This window comes from Physcomitrium patens, chromosome 6 (genome assembly GCF_059467195.1).
Source record: "Physcomitrium patens ecotype Gransden chromosome 6, ASM5946719v1, whole genome shotgun sequence".
In the NCBI taxonomy this organism is placed as follows: domain Eukaryota; kingdom Viridiplantae; phylum Streptophyta; class Bryopsida; order Funariales; family Funariaceae; genus Physcomitrium; species Physcomitrium patens.
Genome location: NC_143415.1, coordinates 5,232,407 through 5,252,517, shown reverse-complemented (window position 1 = coordinate 5,252,517; position 20,111 = coordinate 5,232,407). Strand labels below are relative to the sequence as shown.

The 20,111-nt window shown below is 36.9% G+C and overlaps 4 protein-coding genes and 1 long non-coding RNA gene across 11 annotated transcripts; 2 read left to right on the top strand and 3 right to left on the bottom strand.

Moving 5' to 3' along the window:
- Positions 1–158: 158 nt before the first annotated feature.
- On the bottom strand, positions 159–2,035 carry LOC112283888 (putative UDP-arabinopyranose mutase 5). Its single transcript, XM_024523207.3, has 2 exons — positions 1,723–2,035; positions 159–1,557 (listed from the first exon to the last, which is right to left on the bottom strand). Exon 2 carries the CDS (start codon positions 1,524–1,526, stop codon positions 534–536), a length of 993 nt encoding a protein of 330 aa, XP_024378975.1. The 5' UTR covers positions 1,527–1,557; positions 1,723–2,035; the 3' UTR covers positions 159–533.
- A 703-nt stretch (positions 2,036–2,738) lies between these two features.
- On the bottom strand, positions 2,739–7,141 carry LOC112283887 (GTP 3',8-cyclase). 4 transcript variants are annotated; one of them, XM_024523203.3, is made up of 9 exons: positions 6,617–7,141; positions 5,746–5,926; positions 5,011–5,561; positions 4,584–4,751; positions 4,161–4,352; positions 3,705–3,773; positions 3,444–3,550; positions 3,239–3,322; positions 2,739–3,109 (listed from the first exon to the last, which is right to left on the bottom strand). In XM_024523203.3, exons 1-7 carry the CDS (start codon positions 6,704–6,706, stop codon positions 3,467–3,469), a joined length of 1,335 nt encoding a protein of 444 aa, XP_024378971.1. In that variant the 5' UTR covers positions 6,707–7,141; the 3' UTR covers positions 2,739–3,109; positions 3,239–3,322; positions 3,444–3,466. The 4 variants fall into 4 exon arrangements, with proteins under 4 accessions (XP_024378971.1, XP_024378973.1, XP_024378972.1 ...); XM_024523205.3 differs by having other exon boundaries at positions 5,746–5,923; XM_024523204.3 differs by having other exon boundaries at positions 2,739–3,101; positions 6,617–7,037.
- Positions 7,142–8,198: 1,057 nt separating this feature from the next.
- On the top strand, positions 8,199–12,746 carry LOC112283886 (putative protease Do-like 14). 4 transcript variants are annotated; one of them, XM_073534636.2, is made up of 12 exons: positions 8,199–8,296; positions 8,549–8,613; positions 9,057–9,213; positions 9,354–9,470; positions 9,633–9,827; positions 10,051–10,172; positions 10,372–10,583; positions 11,007–11,088; positions 11,346–11,488; positions 11,746–11,866; positions 12,039–12,131; positions 12,248–12,746. In XM_073534636.2, the coding sequence occupies exons 2-12, from the start codon at positions 8,551–8,553 to the stop codon at positions 12,362–12,364; spliced, it is 1,422 nt and encodes a 473-aa protein (XP_073390737.1). In that variant the 5' UTR covers positions 8,199–8,296; positions 8,549–8,550; the 3' UTR covers positions 12,365–12,746. The 4 variants fall into 4 exon arrangements, with proteins under 4 accessions (XP_073390737.1, XP_073390735.1, XP_024378970.1 ...); XM_073534634.2 differs by having other exon boundaries at positions 8,418–8,613; XM_024523202.3 differs by having other exon boundaries at positions 8,415–8,613.
- Positions 12,747–13,316: 570 nt separating this feature from the next.
- Positions 13,317–14,586, top strand: LOC112283889 (oleosin G). The gene is made up of 2 exons (XM_024523208.3): positions 13,317–13,826; positions 14,040–14,586. Exons 1-2 carry the CDS (start codon positions 13,332–13,334, stop codon positions 14,199–14,201), a joined length of 657 nt encoding a protein of 218 aa, XP_024378976.2. The 5' UTR covers positions 13,317–13,331; the 3' UTR covers positions 14,202–14,586.
- A 1,405-nt stretch (positions 14,587–15,991) lies between these two features.
- Positions 15,992–16,827, bottom strand: LOC149989113 (uncharacterized). The gene is made up of 2 exons (XR_016503238.1): positions 16,687–16,827; positions 15,992–16,202 (listed from the first exon to the last, which is right to left on the bottom strand). It is a non-coding gene; the product is annotated as an uncharacterized LOC149989113 (long non-coding RNA).
- Positions 16,828–20,111: the final 3,284 nt, after the last annotated feature.

The following is a 20,111-nucleotide window of genomic DNA, read 5'->3' as shown; positions in this document are numbered from 1 at the left end:
TCAGGAAAAAAGTGAGAAAATAAGAGGAATGTTAATGGATATTTTCCCTCTTTATAACAATATTACTTATTCCATGAAAAATTATCATTCTAAAAAGATTCCATAAAACGCTGTAGGAAGTAACCCCTTACATGAAACTTAGATTTTAAAAAACTGCGTTACTGTGAAATTTACAAGAACAAGATTTTATTGCGGCTATGTAAAAGTAAAACAATGTGGAATTTAAGAATCAATGTACACCACACTAGAAAACGGTGTAGTAAACAGAACTACATCAATAATTTTATGATCTAATAAGCAAGCGTATGGGTCGCACATGCTGACGGTTGACAGCAAAAAAGGAAAAGAGCATATAAACCGAAGCAAGATTAAGCAAGAACCTTTTGTAACAACTCTTAAAACCAGGACCCGTCAACAGATCTCCTTTAGACACAAGCCCGATAGAATACTTTCAATACTCGGTAGTATGTAACAAGGAGTATGGACTTGCTGAAACTAAAACCAGACCTAATATATGTCTTCAAATGGTGGTGTTAATGGCCAAGCTTACTCCAAGCTGCGATCCACGCCTGCATAGACGACGCAACCTCGTTGAAGGTGGGATCTCCGGCCGACAGCCTGGACTTCGCTTGCTCCGCCAGTTCAAGGTAACAACCCTTTACATCCACTGGATTGCCACTCAACCGTATGGTCTGGAAAAACCCAGCAATTAGATCCAGCTTGTTGCCATCTCCTTGCCCTAAAGCAGCCTTCTCGTTCGCTACATTCGCTTCATTACGGCAGATGTAGGGCAAACCAGTCTTCACACCCCAATAGTTGTGGTCACAAATCGTCTTGCAACAGAGGCCCGCCCAAAGCTCACCAGCGCCATTTGCAGAGGCAAGCTGAGGAGGCTCGAACATGAGCGGTCCCACCAGACTTCGATCAAATGCCAGATTGATCCCGCTCATTGTGTACAAGGTGTTCCTCGGGATGGTCAGTGTCGCATCCACATATCGTCCCGTGGTAGCATTTTTCCAGGAACCCAGAGACACGGCTGTCGGCACACCCTCCCGCCAGCTAAACGGATACCCTCGCACGAAATCCGTCCCAACTCGATATGGATCGTATAATGTGTTGAAAAAGAGTGGTGTCGCAGGAATTTTGAGGTTCACGACATGCTCCACAACGGGGTTGACAACGTAGCCCTCCGGGTCCTGGGCTGGTGAGCAATCCGGCTCCATGGAGAACACGTACCGCCGCTTGGCCATGAGGTAGCCGAAGCTTCTGCAGCTACGGCCGTTGAATCCGAGCTTCTTAACTAGCTCTGCACTTAACAACTTCACGATGTCGTCCCTCGTATACACATCCGCATCAAACCCTTCGGGCACTCTTATCGGCTCGGGAAACGCTTCCCCCTGCACCACAATCAGATGGCATCCCTTCAACATCTCCCGCCATACTTCCAGATAGCCTAAGTCCGGCTTCAATGCAGCCACCACAACGTCGACCTCCCCAGGGAGGACATTAGGAACCAACTTCGCCATCCCTGCGAGACAATTTCTCAATGGATCCAACCTGCAATCGCAAACCAACCTCACGTATTTCAAAAACCCAGCTCAACTCTCGTTCCTCCCCTCGTGCAAAAACTCAAATCCAACCCACATATATGCCGATCTCAATGCACTTCGAAAGAAAAACCCAGGCATCACTTCCCGTCTTCGATCAACATGACTCTTGTACCTAACAATGCCGGGTTCTCCAATCTGTTGATGTTGAGAGAGCTCGGGAGCAGCGAAATGGAGATGAAATGGGCTCCAAACTGAGACGATTGCACCTTCAAAACGATGTGCCACAATTGCAATAGCCTTAACTACCTGCTCACGACACCAATATCTGACATTCGTGGCACGTCCAAGCTCAAATTTGGTGCCGTGTTATCATCAAGCATGACATATGCATTACGACTCGCACTCGAAACGGCGCAGTGGGGGTGAGAAGAATAAAAGGAGACAAAACAAGGCCATCGGATGAATGGTGTTAATTGAATGTCGGATGTTTTCAGAAGACAATTTCCCACGGATAATGTGGCTTTTCTCGTGGCAGATTCATGCAATATGTTAGTGAGATGTTTCAATTAATAAAAATATTTTTCTGAAGTTAAGATTTTTTTTTTGGAGTTGTCACAAGAAGCGTGTTTTCTGCAATAAAATCAGCGGAGTAGCAGCAGTGGGTCATGTCAAGCTACTTGGCAAAGCAAAATTGGTGACATGGATTGCTCACGGCACAGTGTTTCGTTCTGTTTGCAGTGTAGATATGTTTTCTAAAGTAGGATTGTTATGTGTCAGCCCGTAATTTAGAAATGTTGGTACTAACTAAAGGGTATGTGTACTGATGAAAACTTCATAAGCTTTCTAAACAAAGTTAATAAATTAATTTTGGTTGTGGCAGAATATCCATATGGTTGGGTCAGATACTTGTAATGCAGGGGTGAAACAGTGTCTTCAGCTCAAAGCAATGGGCCCAAAAATAGATGTGTTGCATGAAAATTCACCACGAAGGTAAGTGTAAGAAGAATAAAAAAATTAAAATGTTGTAAAGAATAAAATAAGCCAAATACTTGAGCGTGTGGATCGTATACGAGAAGCGACTCCCAGACCTTGTCAAGTGATGTCGGTAATCCACTTCAGAGGTAACAGATTCTGCAAATTGCTTGATAAGCACTAAATTTCCGCCCGCATACGTGATTTTGAGGTGCATGCGTAAACGAAGGGCCAATCACAGACTCATATTAAACAAAGCTCCGATTGCACGAACAAGTATTCTGGTCATGCAGACGTGGCAAGTGCATATTGCAATCCAGTAATAAGAATCCATAAAGCTAGTCGAACAAGGCTTTCATGCTCTTAAGATATAACTGTGAGAATTGACTAATTGGAGCCTAATGGTACAATGCATTAACATAACATCCGAGAACATGTTGGCAAATTAAATTCCTCCAGATCCGATGAAGCCGCCAAACAATGCTTTTCCAGCCGCAATAAAGAGTGTACAAGATTATATAAATAGGAGGCAGAACAACGAACTTGCTAGAAAGATGTGTAGGAGCCGCACATACGATGCTGAGAACCTGCAATAAATCAACTAGTAAGAAGTTCAAATTTGACAATCTAGAGCTGGACAGATACGTGCAGAAAGCATCAGCCACTCCAAAAGTCCAGTGGACTTGCACTGAGACAACCGAGTAAGTGAAACTTACGTGATTAAATAATGGCAACTTCTGCTTCTTGACAAGTCGAATACGCTTTCAGCAGATGAGAAAGCTATTTCACCTTTCCACAACCTGTCGTCCACACAAAACAAAACAAAACATATTAGTTCACATCACATATAATGCATCAAAGACAATCCATCTACGCAACCACAATCTATAATAAATTTCTGACTCAAGCAATCATTCTGACCTTCAAATATACTAAGTGCCATATCACCCGCCAATGTGTATCATGGGTCTATTCTGAGTCCGAGCTAACTCAAACATGCCAGCATGCGCAGCTTTCTTTCGCTTCACCTGCACAGGTCAAAAAGCAATTATCAGTTGTGTAGGTCTCTCATCCCAATCCGTTATTACTAAGGCAATTTCTAGTACTAAACTCCTAAATATTATACGAGAATGATTAATACAGTATCCACAGACTGCAGAGAGAAAAGGAAAATCTACAAACCGCATCACTGATGACCTGCTGCAATTCGGATTCCTGCATGCCACTGCGTACCGCATCCCGCAGGCTGACCTGAAACCAATATATACATATGAGTGTGAATGTGGTTCAAATAAAAGCCATCGAAAACTGTTACTTCTCTCAAAACATTCAACTCAACCACACCCTTAAATTATTGTATTAGAGGGTATAATTCAGATGTCTCCCACTGCAGTTATGGCAATGAAACGCTTCTGATCAGAGCTTAAACCATCACAAGGCAAAGGTATTCGAGTGTGGTCTCACACACGATATCCAACACATGTCTAACAGTTGCACACGGTTGGCGAGTACACAACACCAGGATAGGGATTGTCATTTCCTACAATCATTTGAAACGACTATCCACGCATGGTTGAGCAATGCCATGACAACTACAAATCAGATAGCTTGACACATGTATCTTGGTGCGAGGCTCACCTCTGATGGACCGAACAGGCAGACTTTGAGGTTGCCGTCAGCCATAAGTCGTAACCGATTGCAACCTGAGCAGAAATGTTGAGTCATCGAGGTGATGAATGACACCGTGCCTAGATACCCCTCCACCCGGAAATTCTTAGCTGTGTCGGTAGGGTGGTCTTTTAGTCTATATATACTCGGAAACTTATTCTTCTGCGCGACAATTTCCAATTCAGCACTAAATATCCAAACAGTGGAGGGTATGGTAACAAGATTTCATCCAAACAATAATAGCTATAGAATGATAAAACCAAATCAAACAACGTGTACTGCGTGTCAAGAAGAATCACGACAGTAAATTTGAACTATTCTATACACTTCGAAGGAACTATGAAAATGTACCAAAGATATGGATTGAAGACATAAAGGGCGTTAAAGATTTACAATCGTGTCCATCATCTCCACGTACGAAACCAGCTTTTTGGGATTCCAAACATTGCCATCAAAAGGCATGAATTCGATGAACCGGACATTGATATCTCTATCCCGCGTTATCTCAACAAAATCTAAGATCTCGTCGTCGTTGAGACCTCTCATTACAACTGTGTTTACCTGAGCACATATAACAAACAAACAGTTAAAACGAGCCACCTAGAAGTTGAGATTGCTTAACTTGATTTGGCATGATCATACAAAACTCTGGAAGTATTACAAAAGATTAAAATTAGTTTTGGTCGCGAAACACAAAACTTCCATCATCGTCAATCATCATCACTAAGGAACCTGCACAGTGAACCTATTCCCTTGAAAAAATATTTCTAGATCCAATCTCAAACTTTCAGGGTTCAAAAGAAAAAGAACATCGTCTTACCTTAACTGGAGAGAATCCTAATCCCAACGCTGTGTCAATGGACTGTAGGACTTTATTATGTCCCTTCCGCCTTGTGAGGAGCTCGAACTTAGCTGGGACTAATGTATCTAGACTAATATTAAGCTGGTTTAACCCAGCCGCTTGCAATCTGAAGAGTTTACGCGACAAAATGATGCCGTTGGAAGTCATAGCTAAGTTTTGGAGACCTGGAAGGCTTCTTAACTGCTCACATATTTCCTCAATGTCGGATCTGATGCTTGGCTCCCCCCCTGTAAGCCGGATTTTATCAACCCCACCAGCAACAAAAGTGCTAGCGATTCGGATTATCTCTTCTTGAGAAAGCAGCCCTGAATTTGGTGTCAGCTCAACACCTTCCGCAGGCATGCAGTAATGGCAACGTAGGTTGCAGCGCTCAGTGAGTGATATTCTCAAATAATTGTGCCTCCTTCCATGGGAATCAGTAAGCATATCAGATACTCGATCTGCTTCTTCAGCATGTCTCCTCTGATAACGAGGATCTGCTTCAATAGTAGAGGACCTTACAGGAGAGACTGCAGAGACCACACAAGATCAACCTAAGCACCACTTCGTTATCTGCAGCAAGTCGATCTAAGCCATACCTTCAGATACTGCTGAAATACAAATTCCAAATTAACAGAATGAACTGAATGAAGTGCAAAACCTGAAGAACTGAGTACAGAATTGGCAAAAGATGGCGTAGATTGACCCTCTCACCTCCTTCAATGCTGGATTTCTCTCTTAAATTGTCCGAGCGCGGCTTTTCATTCGAGTGACGATCAACTTCACCATCTCGACGCTCATCTTCTGGTTGCGGTTCTTTCTCAAGGGCTAAAGCATGGAAAGATACGACACTCCCCTGTTTACAAACCACTGCAGATACTCCCGAATACCCCTGCTAATACTAGGAAGACAGTCAATAAAACATCCCAAATGCCAATTCCCGAGCTGAGAACCCGAAAACATTCTTCCCACTCTTTTCAAAGCTAGCGTCCTACTTCAAATCCAAATGCCAAAGATCACAATCCTTCATCAGATATCTCACCCCTGACATTGAAGCTCCAAATTCTGGAAATTGAAAACTGGTCACTAGTTCAAAGCTACAGTCCTGCTCGAGGACAAAGGTCATAGTATCAACCAATGATAATTTCCACGTTTAATCTGCGAGACCCTTAAAAGCATTTTGACCCTGAGGCTGAAGAAAACAGCGATAACAGCACGACAAATGCACCAAACTTAAAGTGTACCACTGAGGTAGTAAGAAAAAATTTACAACCTAAATTAAAAAAAGAATTTACGAATAAGGCTTGACACCGACTCCCATGTTGAGTCTCATTCCTCGAGGAATATCCTGCTAATCTAAATTCAGCAATTAGGGTTCCAGATTCTGGGCGTCGAGATGATCTCTTATCCAATGACGAAAGTTCGTGGATGCACCATTTTCTTTACAAGAAGTACAAAAGTTGCATCATTGACCGATGATTGTTATATTCCAACCACGACATTCACAGCGCAGCTATGATCCCCGAAAATTTAAGTCTAATCACGAGTTTGTTAGTCGACAAAGCTAAAAGTGAAGCATACATACATGGAATCCGAACCCGGTCGGCGCAGAAGAGGTTGTGAGCGATCGGGCGGCACGCAAGGAGGACAGCGCAACCCACTGCACCCATCTCATACTGACTACCGCCCAATCACACGCAGGAGCGACTGAGTCCTCACAATGGCCGGCACACCAATCCGCCAACGAATTATTCACCCTTCCCTCTCCCAAAGCTCCAAATCAAGCCAGCATGTGAAACTCAACAAACGGAAGCATCGAGGCATATGAAACAAAACCACCACCTCCTCCTCCTCATATACAAATGCAGACACAGACAGTCTTCTCGGCTCTCCGCGGCACAAACAGCTTCACCTCTGCAATTCAGGGCAGTGCATACAGCTCTACAATTGGCATATAATTCCCCAAGATGTCGATTCTGCGGCTTCTACAAAGTCGAATTTGAGTAAAGGTTCGAAATAATCTGTAAATCTAGTGCAGATTCTGCCGGCGGAGGCCACAGCTTCGACCGTCGATGGGCCGGATTCGAATGGGCAAGTCCAAAGGCGCCATGCAATAGCCATGAGAGCTTATTCGACGGGAGCCAGCTGAAGCCGACGCCGAAGCCGATCAGGAAGCATCCTCATCCATTGGATGTATTATTCTTCATCCATCTATCTGTATATTCATCCTATATCGTTAGTCCACATTCATCCTCTGACTTCATCCCTTTCTCATTGACTCCCTTTGTTTTGAAGATATACCTGTTTAATTAATATACATGTTTCAATGGTGGGTGGTTGTAACAATTTCATTTGCTAGTGTAAAAATATTTTGCTTGCTTAGTCTTGCAATCTACAAGCAAGTAATTTATGAGTAACATTTTTACGTACAGAAAGATGGGTTTCAGATTAAAAAAATCAAAAATCAAAAATCAAAACAAGAACTATTAGATCTTTGGCAATTGGACTTTTTATTTGTAGAAATTTGTTCTATCCATCTAGCAAGAGACAAACAAGAGACAGAAACAATTCTTGTTGCTGGTCAAAAATTTGGTTGTATTGTTCTTGTATCAACCAAAATAACAAACTTTGTTCACCACAAATTTTTTCTAAATTGGTACAACACTTTGTACAAATAATTTACGAAAAAAATTCTAACTATGTATAAATATATAAATATATAAATATATAAATATATATAAATATATAAATATATAAATATATAAATATATATAAATATATAAATATATAAATATATAAATATATAAATATATAAATATATAAATATATATAAATATATAAATATATATAAATATATAAATATATATAAATATATAAATATATATAAATATATATTTCATAAATATGTCATAAATATATTTCATAAATTCATCTCTAATTCATATTTCCATGTGCAAGGTTTTTTTGATACCATTGGACGCTTTCCTCTGTAAGATGTCGAGAAGTGTGACATCACTTTAACATCCAAAGTAACGAATACTTTCCAATCACGTCCATAAAATGTATTCATCCACACGAACATCATTCATCCATCGATTCTGCGTGGTTTTCAACCCTAAGAGACGATAAGAAGAAATGCTGCACTGATGGTCACGTCGATGTATCGCCACAATCGCCTGCACTTTGTTTGAATTTCGTGAGGTTTGAGCGCGGATCGAGGTTTTGTGAAGAGTATGGAAGAGTTTCGGTAGAGAAAAGTGCTCACGTAAGTTTTAGCTTTAGGGTTTGGAGATATTGAAATTGCTGAGCGTCGGGTTTTATGAGTTTTTGCGAGAGCTCTGAATTGATTTCTGCAATGGGGTTTGTTGGATTGAATGTGGCAGCAGATAGCGTTAGGAAGGGGAAGGAACTATAATTGAGGGATGATCTTAGGAAGTTGTTTTAAGCATTTAACGGAGGAGGAGGAACTTGTGCGGGGTTCGCGCGTCTGCTGAGAATCGGAAGAAGAATTGTGCAGAGATGGCAGTGCGTTGGTCGTCGAGGACGAGGCAGAGCTTGAAGTTTATCGGCAAGTTGTCAAATGTGCGTTTATTTCTCGATTTCACTTGCATTTGTTTCGCTGGGGTTCATATCAGCATTATCGGTTTGAATTTAGGCTATGATAGGCAACTGTATTATATTCTAGTCGAGGGAGTATTGGTCAATTGTTGATAGGAACGAGTAGATTCATATGAGAAGTGGCTGCAATTGTGTGCTAATAGAGCTCTACCTTTGTATCGAAGAATTCTGTGGTAGAATCGGATCTTTTGATTTAGGATAGATCGAGCTGTAGATACTCGCGTATCTTGAAACGGTTGAGGTTTGTACAGGATCAAGTGAGCGCTGGTGTAACATAGCATTAGTTTGGTTTTGGGAACCTGAACCCGCTGCCGAAGAGCAATTCAGTTGTAGCCTATATTTAATATCTGTATTTATGTTGGATGTTTTCCCTGCTTAAGACCAATGTGCTGACGTTTGGATTTCAGGAGGCTCCATCCAAGCCATTGCGCTCATCGGGAGAATTAATACATAGTTTTGAATGTAAAGCAAACCCTTCAGACAGGTTTGGGCTAAGGTCTGCTGTGGTGGCAAGTTTGGTGTTCTGCACAACCTCGGGAGCCCTATACACAGAGCAATTGAATGGTAAGACAATGACGTCATTTGTTGCCCGACCTGTTAGATATTCGATGCCTTGGATGTAGCTGCGCAGGCGAAACCAATTGTGCAACTGAAAGTTGAGGCGATGTCATGATATAGGTGAATTGTGGGACCTTGATAATTAGGGAGGCCTGAGAGGGATGGTATTGGTGGAGGTGTTACAACACCATCGCATGAGGGAGAATCTGGACGGTTCAATGAACCAAGGAGAACTCTGGATTTGCCCCACTCTGGTGACAACGGTACAAGATCTTGACGTATACTCTTTTGCCGTGTTTTTTGACTTTGTGATTATGCATTCTAGTTATTTCGAACCGTTCCTTAGATGTGTCGTGTTATGGTTTTTATTTTTTACTTATTCCCCTCCTCTTCCTTCTCAGTACTTGGATTTGTTACTTGTGAAGGCTGTAACTTGAATAATCGGACTCCAATTGTTAGAGTGTCCAACGCGTCCCCGTTCCCAGGATCAGCGGCAAAGAGTCCTTCCACTAAAGGTGCTTCCTTACCGTCCAAACAAGGAGGCTGCTTAAGTCGATATGCTATTGCTGATGCTGCAGCAAAGGCTGCCCCAGCTGTTGTTAATGTCAAAGTCTCACTGGGTGAGTTCTTACTTGTATACTTTCCTGTCTCTTGAAATAGAAATTTTGATTTTTTTCGTGCCTGACGTCTGAACGAACTCTTCAACAGTACCCCAGTTTCTCGAGGTTTGTATGGAATAACGAATGAAGATCTTATGATGCAATTAGTGAGCTCTCAAAATTCATTGAATAGTGTTGCTTTCGAGTAATTTGAATATAATGTGAAGATATCTTGGAAGTGCAGGTAGAAGAAATGCTTTTTTTGGAGAAACGGCAGGCTCTGGGTTCATAATACAATCAGATGGTACTATTCTGACAAATGCGCATGTTGTTGCTACTGATCGGCGTGGTCTCCACAAAGGCTCGGTGAGCATGTATGACTTGAACCTGTTAATGTTAGATTTCAATGCCCTTGTTTCTGGGTCTGTCTGTGGACTTGCTATTATTGAAAGTTTGTGCGGATAATTTGTCCTAATTTTCTATTGCTCCAAGTCAATTTATTTTGAAATCATATTGTTTCCTCTGCAATTGTGGTATTTGCTTTCTTTTACTGATGCCCTTGTAGTTGATTGTCACGTTGCAAGATGGTCGGAATTTCGAGGGTGAGGTGGTCAGCTTTGACTCTTTATCAGATTTAGCTGTGATAAAAGTGAACTCATCTAGGCCACTACCAGTAGTGAAGCTTGGATCAAGCAAAGATCTCAGGCCGGGTGAGTGGGTGGTTGCTTTGGGTAGTCCTCTTCATCTACAAAATACAATAACAGCTGGTATTATCAGGTAGGAATGCCTTAATTCTTGTTCTTGTTCTGGTTGTTACTATAGATGCATTCATGTGAAGTGAGACGATTTTAGTAACATATTGTTTCTTTTTTCAGCCTTCACCTATGAAACGACATAAATTTGAGTGTGTTAGAGTTTTGTGACACAGTAATTTATGTAAATTAAATTCCTCATGTTCGTTTGTTTGAAGTCTGATAGCTATCTCTGGCAAGCTCTTAAGAACGGAATGTTGAGAGATGAAAGATGCTAATTTTTTTATTTATTTATTGTCATTAAATATGGTTCAACTATTATAACAGGGTTTCTCAACTTTGAGCTCGCAAAATTTTAGAATTCTGGATAGAATAATATGATTACCTGCTCTGACTGTGTGTTTGTTTGCGAAGACCTGATATGAGAATCTGTTTTTTCTGTTTTTAGTTGCGTAGACCGCAAAAGCTCAGAAATTGGACTTGAAGGAGTTGGGACTGGGTATATTCAAACCGATGCTGCTATCAATCAGGTATGTTGCTATGCGGTAGATTTTTTACCTCAAGTCTATTCTTTTACTTGGTATAGTCAATGGGCGAGTTAATGGCATACTCAGTGACTTTGATGCCTTGTTCAATGAGTGTTCGTTCTTGTAATTTGTTTCTTTTAAATATTGCCAGCATACTTTATAACTTGTGCAGACAAGTCAATATATTCAAATGATGTAGCCTGTAAACATTGTCGTAAATCCGGAGTGTCACTTTAACTCAACACGAGCTGTTGTTCTAGGGTAACTCGGGAGGACCATTGTTAAATCTTGATGGTGAAGTGATTGGCATCAATACGATGAAGGCTTTGGCAGCTGATGGTGTCAGTTTTGCTATACCAATTGATTCCGCGATTAAAATAGTAGACCAGCTCAAAAAGCGCAGGTTGTTTCTGATGCTCCGTGTAAAATTATCATAAGTAATTCTTTTTATGCCAAGACCGTATGGTTAACGTGATCTGCTTGCTTTTGAGAATTGTCATGGTCTTATCTGGAATTCCTTCATCCTTTATATAAAGCATTCGACCATTTTTTGTGGATCATGTTGTAAAGCTCGTGTAAACTCCATTTCATTGTTATCAAAATGGTCCATGAGTATAATACAACATGAATTAGGGAACATGATTCTCTCTACTAGTGCAGGCATGTGGTACGGCCCTGGCTTGGCATGAAAATGTGGGAGCTCACTGAACCTAGAATTTCGCAACTTAAGGAAAGAAGGCCTGGGTTTCCTGATGTTAACGCAGGCATACTTGTCTCTCAGGTAATTATTTTTATTTTTATTTTTTCTGCCTACTGGAAGACTTAAAAGCCTTCATTTCTACTTCTTTTAATTGGGTTTGTTGTTATAAGGAGAATTCTTGATATTGATGTGAGCTAGTTTCCCATTCGTGGAAGTGCAATGTGCACGCAATGAAGTATGTGGATTTTTGCAGGTAATCCCTGGATCTCCAGCATTTCGAGCCGGAGTACTTAATGATGATGTGATAATTGAGTTTAATGGGGTTCCTGTTACCACCATTGATCAGGTGTGTAAATCAATATTAGTGAACATGTAGAATAATTTTCTCTTTGTAATAACGCCCCTCTTTTTGTTGGGTTCTGCCTTGAATTGAAGGCTCACGTCCCTCAAAATTGTTGACAGATCGTTGAAGCTTTAGGAGATAAAGTTGGAACCTCATTCAAAATGGTGGTGAAGCGAAGAAACAATGAGCAAGTTGTACTGCACGTTACTGCGGAGGAAGCCAGTCCAGACCTTTGAGTGGACATCTTTAATTCTTGGGGACTCTGTTAGCGAAGTAAGAGGATTTCCCCTAGTTTTCTGTTGTAGTTTCTGGCTGACAAAACAGTAGATGTACCAGCGGACTGAAGGGATTAGTATGATTAGTCTCAGGACTTAAGACGGATAGACACAGACTGGAGAGGGTATTTGAAAATGGTTCAAGAGAATCCAGTGGAGCCCATCATCGAGGGGTGTAAGGTTTGGAGAAATGTTTTGTTTTCCTCGTTTTGAGTAGAGCATTACCGTAAGAGGTGTGTTGCGACTCACTCAACACATATAGCGTTGTAACTCACGAACGCACACTCTGATATCACTCAATTTTCTAATAACACGATGACCCTGGAGCCTCACATTAACGGAATTTTCCCTCGAATGTACGTTCAATTGCTGGACTAATCTACAGCTAGAAATAAGACCAACTGACGAAACCAGGTCCTGTTATGTCTTTAGTGCAGACTCGTGCACAAAGTATCCAACACAGGGGCCACGCTAAAAGGGAGTGAGAGATTACATTTTCTCAACGTATTGCTATATTGGACATATTTTTGGCACATAAAAAGTCATGAACTTCGCATTAAAACATCGTTTATAAAATGTTGCTTCAATTTGTGTAAAGGTCATGGGGCTAGCAATGCAGGAACTAATCCAATTCGAAGCTTTTACATAAGCTGAAGTGGCCGGTAGTCTTGCCCACCAAATTTGTCATATTGTTCTTCGCATTAATACATTATGCTTTACTTTAGTTTTGGACAAATAACACTCGTAGTGATGAAGTGTTAGCCTGTTTAGCATTTGTCAGTATGCATGGTATTGGACCCAGTTACTTTTGACTCTGATGGTCTGTGCTACTTCAGTGCTCTGGTCTGGACTGCATGGAAACGTTGGCCTGCTTTTATCGAGCCCACCACGTCCGAATCTCTCCACAACTGCATGTGCCTACCCGCGCATGGCGGCATGCTTCATGCTTTCCGTCCATGCAAATTCTTCCCACGCCTTCAAGTTGCATTTGCATCGTCGCAGCTCGATCTGCTTATCTGCTCTTGCTGAAACCCAGTCTAGTTTCGAATCAGCAAGTGTTAGCCGGCTGTTGAAAGAGTGTGGATTCGACCCATCGAGGTTCGAGATGGCCGACAGGGTCAAGGATTCGTATTACCGCGCGCATCAAAATTTGCCGCTGGAATGGCGTCAGGTGCTGGGTTTGGTGATCTTTTTGGTTGCGGCAGCGACGGTGACTACTGTTGCATTTGTCACGCTTGCTGGCTCCGCCTTCGCCTCCGTGATGGCATTACCAATTCTCCTCTTGTTCAGCCCAGTTCTCATCCCGCTTGGGATTGGAGCCTTGTTCGTCATCGCTGTTGCGCTGGGCTTAGGCGGATTCGCCTCCTCTCTCGTTTGGGTGTACAAGTATTTCAAGGGCGCTCATCCCGTTGGCTCCGACCAGGTACTCCTCCAATCCTCAAAATTGCCACTGGCAGGCCCCAAAATCAAAAGAATTTTCTCTTCCATGATATAATCAGCCAACATTATATATATATATATATATATATATATATATACATATACATATTGTTACTAACCGTGGTGTATTGTGGCTTTATTTCTGTGTGTTTGTTCGAGGCATTTACTGCATGATCAAATGTTGTGTGCTGCCCAGGTTGGTGCCGCACGTTTCAAGCTGAACGAAGGAGCGGGGTTAGTGAAGAAGAAGGCGACGGAGTATGGCCAAGAGGCAAAATCCCGTGTCCAGGCTGGTACTAGCCTTGCTTCCGATATTATTAAGCAGACTGACACCAATATTCCCAATCCAGCACCGTAGGTTGATAATCCACCCAGGTTTCTATTCATAAAGTAGAAGGATTACACTCCAAATGTCCAAGTTTCACGCACTAGCTAATCAATTTCGAGCAGTTTTTCTAGCTGCACAAAACGGTACTCGTAGGAGAGAGGGACTGGCCTTGGTCCGACATGCCGGGTGCACCACTCGGCGACTTGTTGCATGTCATCCTTTTAGGTTTCCATCAAAATCTGTTTCCAAATCTTAAAAGTAGACGTCTACATGGAAAACATTTCACAGTTGGGGAGTTTTTGGACTTGGATGTTATAGACCCAAATGGAATAAACTTTTATGCATGACAGCGGGAGTGAGCACTACGCGCCGCTGTGAAGTGCTGCACAAAGTAAAGACCTCTTTAAATACCGAAGTTGTTTCGAACACAAACCTGACGTTGAAGTTTTCGTAAGCTTAAGGCAACCACTTCTCCTGTTCTTTTTAAGTGCAATTGCAAATTGGGTGTGTTTGTTCTCCACCTCCTCAAAAGCTTCTGCAGATCTAGAGTCTGTGCAATACCATGGCTAGCTGTTGTATTCGATTTCTGTGCCTTGTTTCGTTTTTTTGTTCCATTCCATCGATGCATAAGTCTTAATACTGCATCATCAGCTTCTGTTCTGCAGGTTTTGTGGTGAAAGTGCGTGTGTGTTTTTATTTTTTATTTTCATGTTGCTTTGCTTGTATTTGAGGAGATGCTGCTGATGTTTTTGTTGCTTGTGAGAGGTTCACAGTTTTTGATATTATTTGGTAGAATTTTTGAGGTTTATTCCTGTTTTGAGGTAACGGAGATGATTTTTAAGGTTTGTTGGAACTGTTAATGTGTGGACTTGCATGGGATGGAATTTTTATTTTGGATTCTTTTGTATTCTTCAATAAAATGAATAAATAAAAATAATAATTTCTTTTTTAGTGTGTTCGGGATATTATATTGTGCAATAGATGATTAAATTTTCATGTTCAATTAAAATCCTTAAATAAATTAGTAATATTATGAATAAAACCAATTGTGGCTTAGAAGGAAAATTAAAGTTAAATTTTATTATCAATTAGCTTTGAGAAATAAAGAACATAAGACAGTTGAATAAAAATTACTTTGCAAAAAACTTTATTAATCAAAACCTTTAAAAAACCAAATAAAAAATCAAAAAAATGGATGGCATAGAAATAGTTTTAATTTTAAAGTAGTTCTATATATGTAACTTTTAGAAAACGTACCATTATTGAATTTAACTAGATTAGTAGATTATCAGAGTATTGTCCTTGTTTAACTCAAACTAATTTGTTAAATCAAAAATAGACTGCTGAACATTTACATCTCACAATCAACCAAAGAATCAAACAAATAAATGATTTTTCACATATTTTTAAAATTACACTATTCATGTCTACAAAGAGATGTATAACTAGAAGTCCTTAATGCATCCATGTATTTCCAACCTCTCACCTCATTTTTCAAAAAATGGGAATGATACAAAGTAACATATAATGCCAAGTCTTCATTAACCCATAAATTAATAGCCAATGATATGATAAGAATGAAATAACTATATATTTAGTATGTTGAGTCACAAGAGCATATGTATATATATAGAGAGAGAGAGAGATAGATAGATATACATTTTAGGCATAGTTTAATCAGGGTTTTCATTAGAAAGACAACCTATATTGTGAGAGTTGGTCAAAGTTCAACTTTGGTTTCAACACATTTAAAAGGATTTTTTTGGATGGAAACAACAAACATACTAGACCAAGCAACATTACAAATTTACAAAACCACAAATGGCAAAGAGGCATCATGTTCTTATGAGTCCAATGTCAACACAAGACATTCTAAGAAAATGCCTTCGGAATTAAAACAATATCATGTTTGACCGCAAAAGCAACTCGTACCATGTTTTGTGGAGATGATGAAAGGCACTAATTTAAAGAGATAGAGATCTTGTGTCCTGAAGCCAATTAAATCATTTGTTGAAGCTCCGGATCCTTGATCTGATCATATAAAACATAAAACAATAAAAACCTAAATAATATATCAAGTGTGGTGGACCAAAAATGAGCACAATTTTCAACAAGCTTCCTTTTTTTTGAAATTATTGAAATTTTTTGTGCTTCAAACGTGATTTCATGACCGTTAACATAGATTTGTGGGTCTTTTGGACATGAACCCAAATGTGAAATAATAGAAGTTGATTATTTTTGTCAATTAAATACAATGATATCAATTTCAAAAAAAAAAAAAAAAAAAAACACACTTAGTAAAATTTTCTTTTCTTTTCTTTTCTTTTTTCTGTTTTATTTTATTTTTAAATTTTTATTAGCAATGAAAGAAGAATAACAAAGATCTGGATCCTTCATTAAAAGAAGTGTGTAAAATTATGATTCTTGCACTCTCAAAACTACTATACTTGTAATTTTAATTTTTTAATTTTTTAATTTTTTTCATCATAGACATGTGAATGTGGTCCATGAGTACATATTGGTGTTGAATATTTGATATGAGTTGTGGCAATTTTATTGATTTGTTGCTAGAGGCTTTCACTTCTTTTTATCTTCATATTGCTGCTCTTTTAATATTATTATTATTATTATTATTATCCTTTACTTTTAGTGAAAGTGTGGAATGGTTCCTTGCATTTTATTTTCTTCTAAGATTTTCTTTTATCTCTTTCTCTTAATATGCTTATAATTGAGTGGATCAGTTAGAAATTCATGTTAAAAAGGAAATACTCTCATGCCTGATTTATTATTTATGAAATGTTGTCCACCTATTTAAATAGCAAGACCTTTAACACCTGCTTCCTTTTAAAACAATTACAATAGCCCAATATTGATGGTCTAATGAGAGGGGAAAAAAATCCAAAAAATCCAAAAAATTCCAAAGATAATTACCATATGTGTGCCCTTACGAATAAGGATTGAATGATTAAGTAAGTAAAAGATGAAGAAAATATGTTAACATGGCAAATTAAGAGAAAAAGACATCTTAATATCTGCTTTTGTAGGTTTTGGTTTCAGATTATTTTTTAATTTTTCTCAGTTACATCAAGTAAATGTTGGATTTTATCATAGGCAACACCTCAAAAGTGAGCCATAATACTATTTAAAATTTATTTAATCCTTGTATATATATATATTTATATATATGATGTTTATACCTAAAAATAAAGAAAATTGATAAAATAAATAGGATATCAAACAATAAATTTAATGAATATAATTTACCAATAACAATGAATGTTATTGTTTTTGTATGTTGTTGGTTGATACATACATATATACTTACATACACACATATATTTGGAGTGTTGTTAATGTGAAATTATGCTAATACCAAATTGAAATTTGTTATGATATCACACTGAGCCAAATTGTTGCATTTTACTATAGACACTGTAAGAATTAATAAATAAAAATAGAAGATGAAACTATAATATAAAGGATTAAAAGAAGAATAGTGTCTTGCAATAAGACACTATTATAATAGTAATGTCTGTAATAATAATGGATAAATAATTTGAATAATGATACTTAAAACTTATGTCTAAGGTTTTTTTTTATCATTATTATTGTTATTTAGAATAGGTAAGAGTTTTTTTTCTATAAAAGTAATAGTTGGAAAGAATATTTATATTAATTATTGTAGTAATTCAATATAATCTTTAAAAAATTAGTATTTAAAATTTTGAATTAAAAATCAATAAATTAAGATTTTGTATGAAGTCATTTATATGTTCATTATTAAAATTATTATTATTTATTATTTAAATATATTATGTTAAAATTTGTACATTTAGGGTGATATAGAATGTAATTTTTAAGTGCATAATGTTAAATTTTGCTTCAAATTGCATACAAATAGAAATGGTTCTATTGAGTTTTATATGCATAATTCTTACTTTAGAACTTGGTTTCATTAAATTATTTTTATAAGATTGACTATGAACTAACTTAAAATCTATATTAGATTCTTAATCCATGTAAAATTTGATTGATCAATAACATGATACATTTTATAGAATTTTTAATAATAAACATATTCAAACAAAAGGTAGCTTATTTTGTTGTTGTAAACTATTTGCTAAAAAGTTCATACCATAGATAAGTACTAGTCTCAACCAATTTACTATTTGGATGCTAATTTTTACAAAAAAAATTTCAAAAATATATTAATATAAATTTTTGGACTATTTGTTTTTAAAATTAGTGCATTCTATAAATAATAAATGAATTTTTTATTTAAAAAATATGAGTATTCAAATTATTTATAATATAAAATAATAATCATATGTTTATAATTTTTTATTTCATTTAAAAACAATTATGATATTTTTTCTATCACTTTGGCATATTTAATTTTGTCTTCTATAGCAATTATAACATGCATCTATTTTATGCAATAAAAAGTTTGAATACACCAAAATTATGCCAATATTACATCAAAGACATGAATCACAAAAAAATCTTATAGAGACAACACATTCTTGTGTCAATGAAATAAATAAATAAATAAATAAAAGGTAGATATGATATAGAAAGAAATTAGAATGACTATTGCAATTACAAAGAATCTAGAGAAACTTGAACGAAGACTAGAACACAAGACAAGATTAAAAAAGACCTTAGTATTGTCTCTATGAATATTAGTTATCAAGAAGGTCTAGCATAAGCTTCATACAAAATACAAAGCTTGTGGCCTTAGCATCAAGTTGTAGGTTGCTTCCTACTCAACTTTTTAAAAGTTAGAAACTTGCAAGACAAGTTTTAATAGTCATGTGGCATATCTATAAAAGTCTAAATATCTAATTAACATCTAAGAAACTTTCTCAAAGCTTCTTAAAGAAGATAAAATTTTCATAATATATTTTTATCTAATTCTACTTCTTGTTTATTTATCTCTAATAACTCAATTAATATGAACATGTTTTATACTTTATGGCCTCTTAATAGATTTAAAAAATTTAAATTTGTAATGATATAAAACTATTATCAATATATTAGTCATAAAAATTGATAAATACTAAGATATAATAAAATAAGTATTTAATTATATTATATATTACAAATTTAAAATAAAAATTAATATTTTATTTTAAAATTTTATAATATTTATTAAAACTTCTTTAGTTTCCTTTTAAACCCACAAATTATATTTAAGATCATTAAAAAGATAAAGATGTAAAGAAATAAATATAAAATATAATTTACACTTTAGAAAATTAAAGCATATTTTAAATATTTAAATATTATTCAAGGATAAGAATTTAATTTTTATTCAATAAAAAATAAAATATCTATTTTAATATATAAATTATTATTCAAATTTTTTAGCTGATAATTATTTATATAAAACTTTGAAACTAATTTTTAGACTTATTGGATCTAGATCTTGATATTTTAAAACATATACTGCAATTTAAATAAGATATCATGAGGTTTATTTTAAATATTATTAGAATTTAAATTCAGAACAAAAACTCGAAAATAAATAAATAAATAAATAAAGATAATTGTTAGGTAGACACCCTTATTTTATTACATAAACACTCTCCTAAGCCACATACCTACACATTCACGTCTTTGTTAAAAACAAGTAGTTTTTATTTTATTTTATTTTACGTTATTTGACATTGATCAATGATAAAAATAATAAAATACATTTTGAATATTTTTTATCTAAAAATATAGTTTTATAAGAGTTTGCAAGAAAAAAATAGTAAAGATTGAAATAATATGGAGCTATAGAATACAATTGAATAAGGATATTCAAATTTTAGTATTAGAATAGTAAATATACCAATAATAGCGAATTAAAATAAAGACTAATCATTTCTAGTAAGGGTGTGTGTGTGGGTGTACATAATTAAAGAGAGGTATCCACTGAATGGTTTTGTAAATAAA

What these genes read in the sequence shown, in the direction of transcription:
- LOC112283889 (XM_024523208.3), top strand. Translation starts at nt 13,332, where the DNA reads ATGGCGGCATGCTTCATGCTTTCCGTCCATGCAAATTCTTCCCACGCC. An exon ending in ATCCCGTTGGCTCCGACCAG is followed by an intron (nt 13,827 to 14,039) that starts GTACTCCTCCAA and finishes TGTGCTGCCCAG; the next exon opens with GTTGGTGCCGCACGTTTCAA.
- LOC112283886 (XM_073534636.2), top strand. Translation starts at nt 8,551, where the DNA reads ATGGCAGTGCGTTGGTCGTCGAGGACGAGGCAGAGCTTGAAGTTTATC. An exon ending in GCCCCACTCTGGTGACAACG is followed by an intron (nt 9,471 to 9,632) that starts GTACAAGATCTT and finishes TTACTTGTGAAG; the next exon opens with GCTGTAACTTGAATAATCGG. An exon ending in CTGTTACCACCATTGATCAG is followed by an intron (nt 12,132 to 12,247) that starts GTGTGTAAATCA and finishes AATTGTTGACAG; the next exon opens with ATCGTTGAAGCTTTAGGAGA.
- LOC112283888 (XM_024523207.3), bottom strand. Translation starts at nt 1,526, where the DNA reads ATGGCGAAGTTGGTTCCTAATGTCCTCCCTGGGGAGGTCGACGTTGTG.
- LOC112283887 (XM_024523203.3), bottom strand. Translation starts at nt 6,706, where the DNA reads ATGAGATGGGTGCAGTGGGTTGCGCTGTCCTCCTTGCGTGCCGCCCGA. An exon ending in GCCTGTTCGGTCCATCAGAG is followed by an intron (nt 3,774 to 4,160) that starts GTGAGCCTCGCA and finishes TATTGGTTTCAG; the next exon opens with GTCAGCCTGCGGGATGCGGT. An exon ending in AGCAGGTCATCAGTGATGCG is followed by an intron (nt 3,551 to 3,704) that starts GTTTGTAGATTT and finishes TGACCTGTGCAG; the next exon opens with GTGAAGCGAAAGAAAGCTGC.